The sequence below is a fragment of the Cyprinodon variegatus genome, unplaced genomic scaffold, assembly GCF_000732505.1.
Source record: "Cyprinodon variegatus isolate N-32 unplaced genomic scaffold, C_variegatus-1.0 Scaffold907, whole genome shotgun sequence".
NCBI lineage: Eukaryota > Metazoa > Chordata > Actinopteri > Cyprinodontiformes > Cyprinodontidae > Cyprinodon > Cyprinodon variegatus.
Window position 1 is genome coordinate 94,808 of NW_015151360.1, and position 709 is coordinate 95,516.

Sequence of the window (709 nt, forward strand, 5' to 3'; positions counted from 1 at the left end):
TGCTCTATGTTTTCAGGAATGAAGTTCATACTTTCTGACCTTCAACACTTCGAAAACTCTGCACCAGGATTCCATCTGATTTTCCAACGTCTTGAGCTTCCAGTGACTCCAGATGCTGATAGATCCTCTTCATGTAAGGATGTGGTTTGGCCAGATGACTCGCCGACACCTTCTTGATGTGAAGCATTTCTAAAATAGCTTTACCGAGCGCTTGGTTCGCCTCTGCGTTTCTGCGTTGCTCCTTCAGGAACAAGCCTTTGACAGGGCGCTCCAGCACGAAGGCCACAGTTATGTAAAAAATGGCCAAATGCACGCTGCCGAACATTCTGAGTTTAAATCGTTTTTTCAACACTGTCTGGAAGCAACAGAGTGTGAGCTGCTGTGGGACTTGTGCTAGCCTCCACCCTGCAGACCGGCGTACGGGTCTGAGCTCTAATAGTCGAGCAGGAGCCACAGGGGCCGTCAGGACGCTCTGCATCAGTCCATTCCTGAAGCTCAGGAATGTTCTCCCTGTTTGACAAACACTCTGCCTGCAGTGAGCCGAGGCCAAACACATCTGAAGCACAACAGTACATGTGCTATCGTTGCCATAGCAACAAGATGCTTTTTGTTTGGGGTGAGGGTGGGTGGATCAGGTCATAATTCGGAATGCACGATATAATCGGCCCCCTATCGGTATCGGCCTTAAAACTGAATATTGGACATCGGC

At 49.2% G+C, this 709-nt stretch overlaps 1 protein-coding gene across 1 annotated transcript in view; it reads right to left on the reverse strand.

The window, feature by feature from the left end:
- Nucleotides 1-459, reverse strand: part of LOC107099781 — a 4,674-nt gene extending 4,215 nt beyond the window's left edge. Inside the window, exon 1 of the mRNA XM_015398042.1 lies at nucleotides 40-459. Within this exon, the coding sequence (XP_015253528.1) occupies nucleotides 40-325 (286 nt within the window). The 5' untranslated portion in view covers nucleotides 326-459. The remainder of the gene's footprint in view (nucleotides 1-39) is intronic.
- Between the last annotated feature and the right edge of the window lie 250 nt (nucleotides 460-709).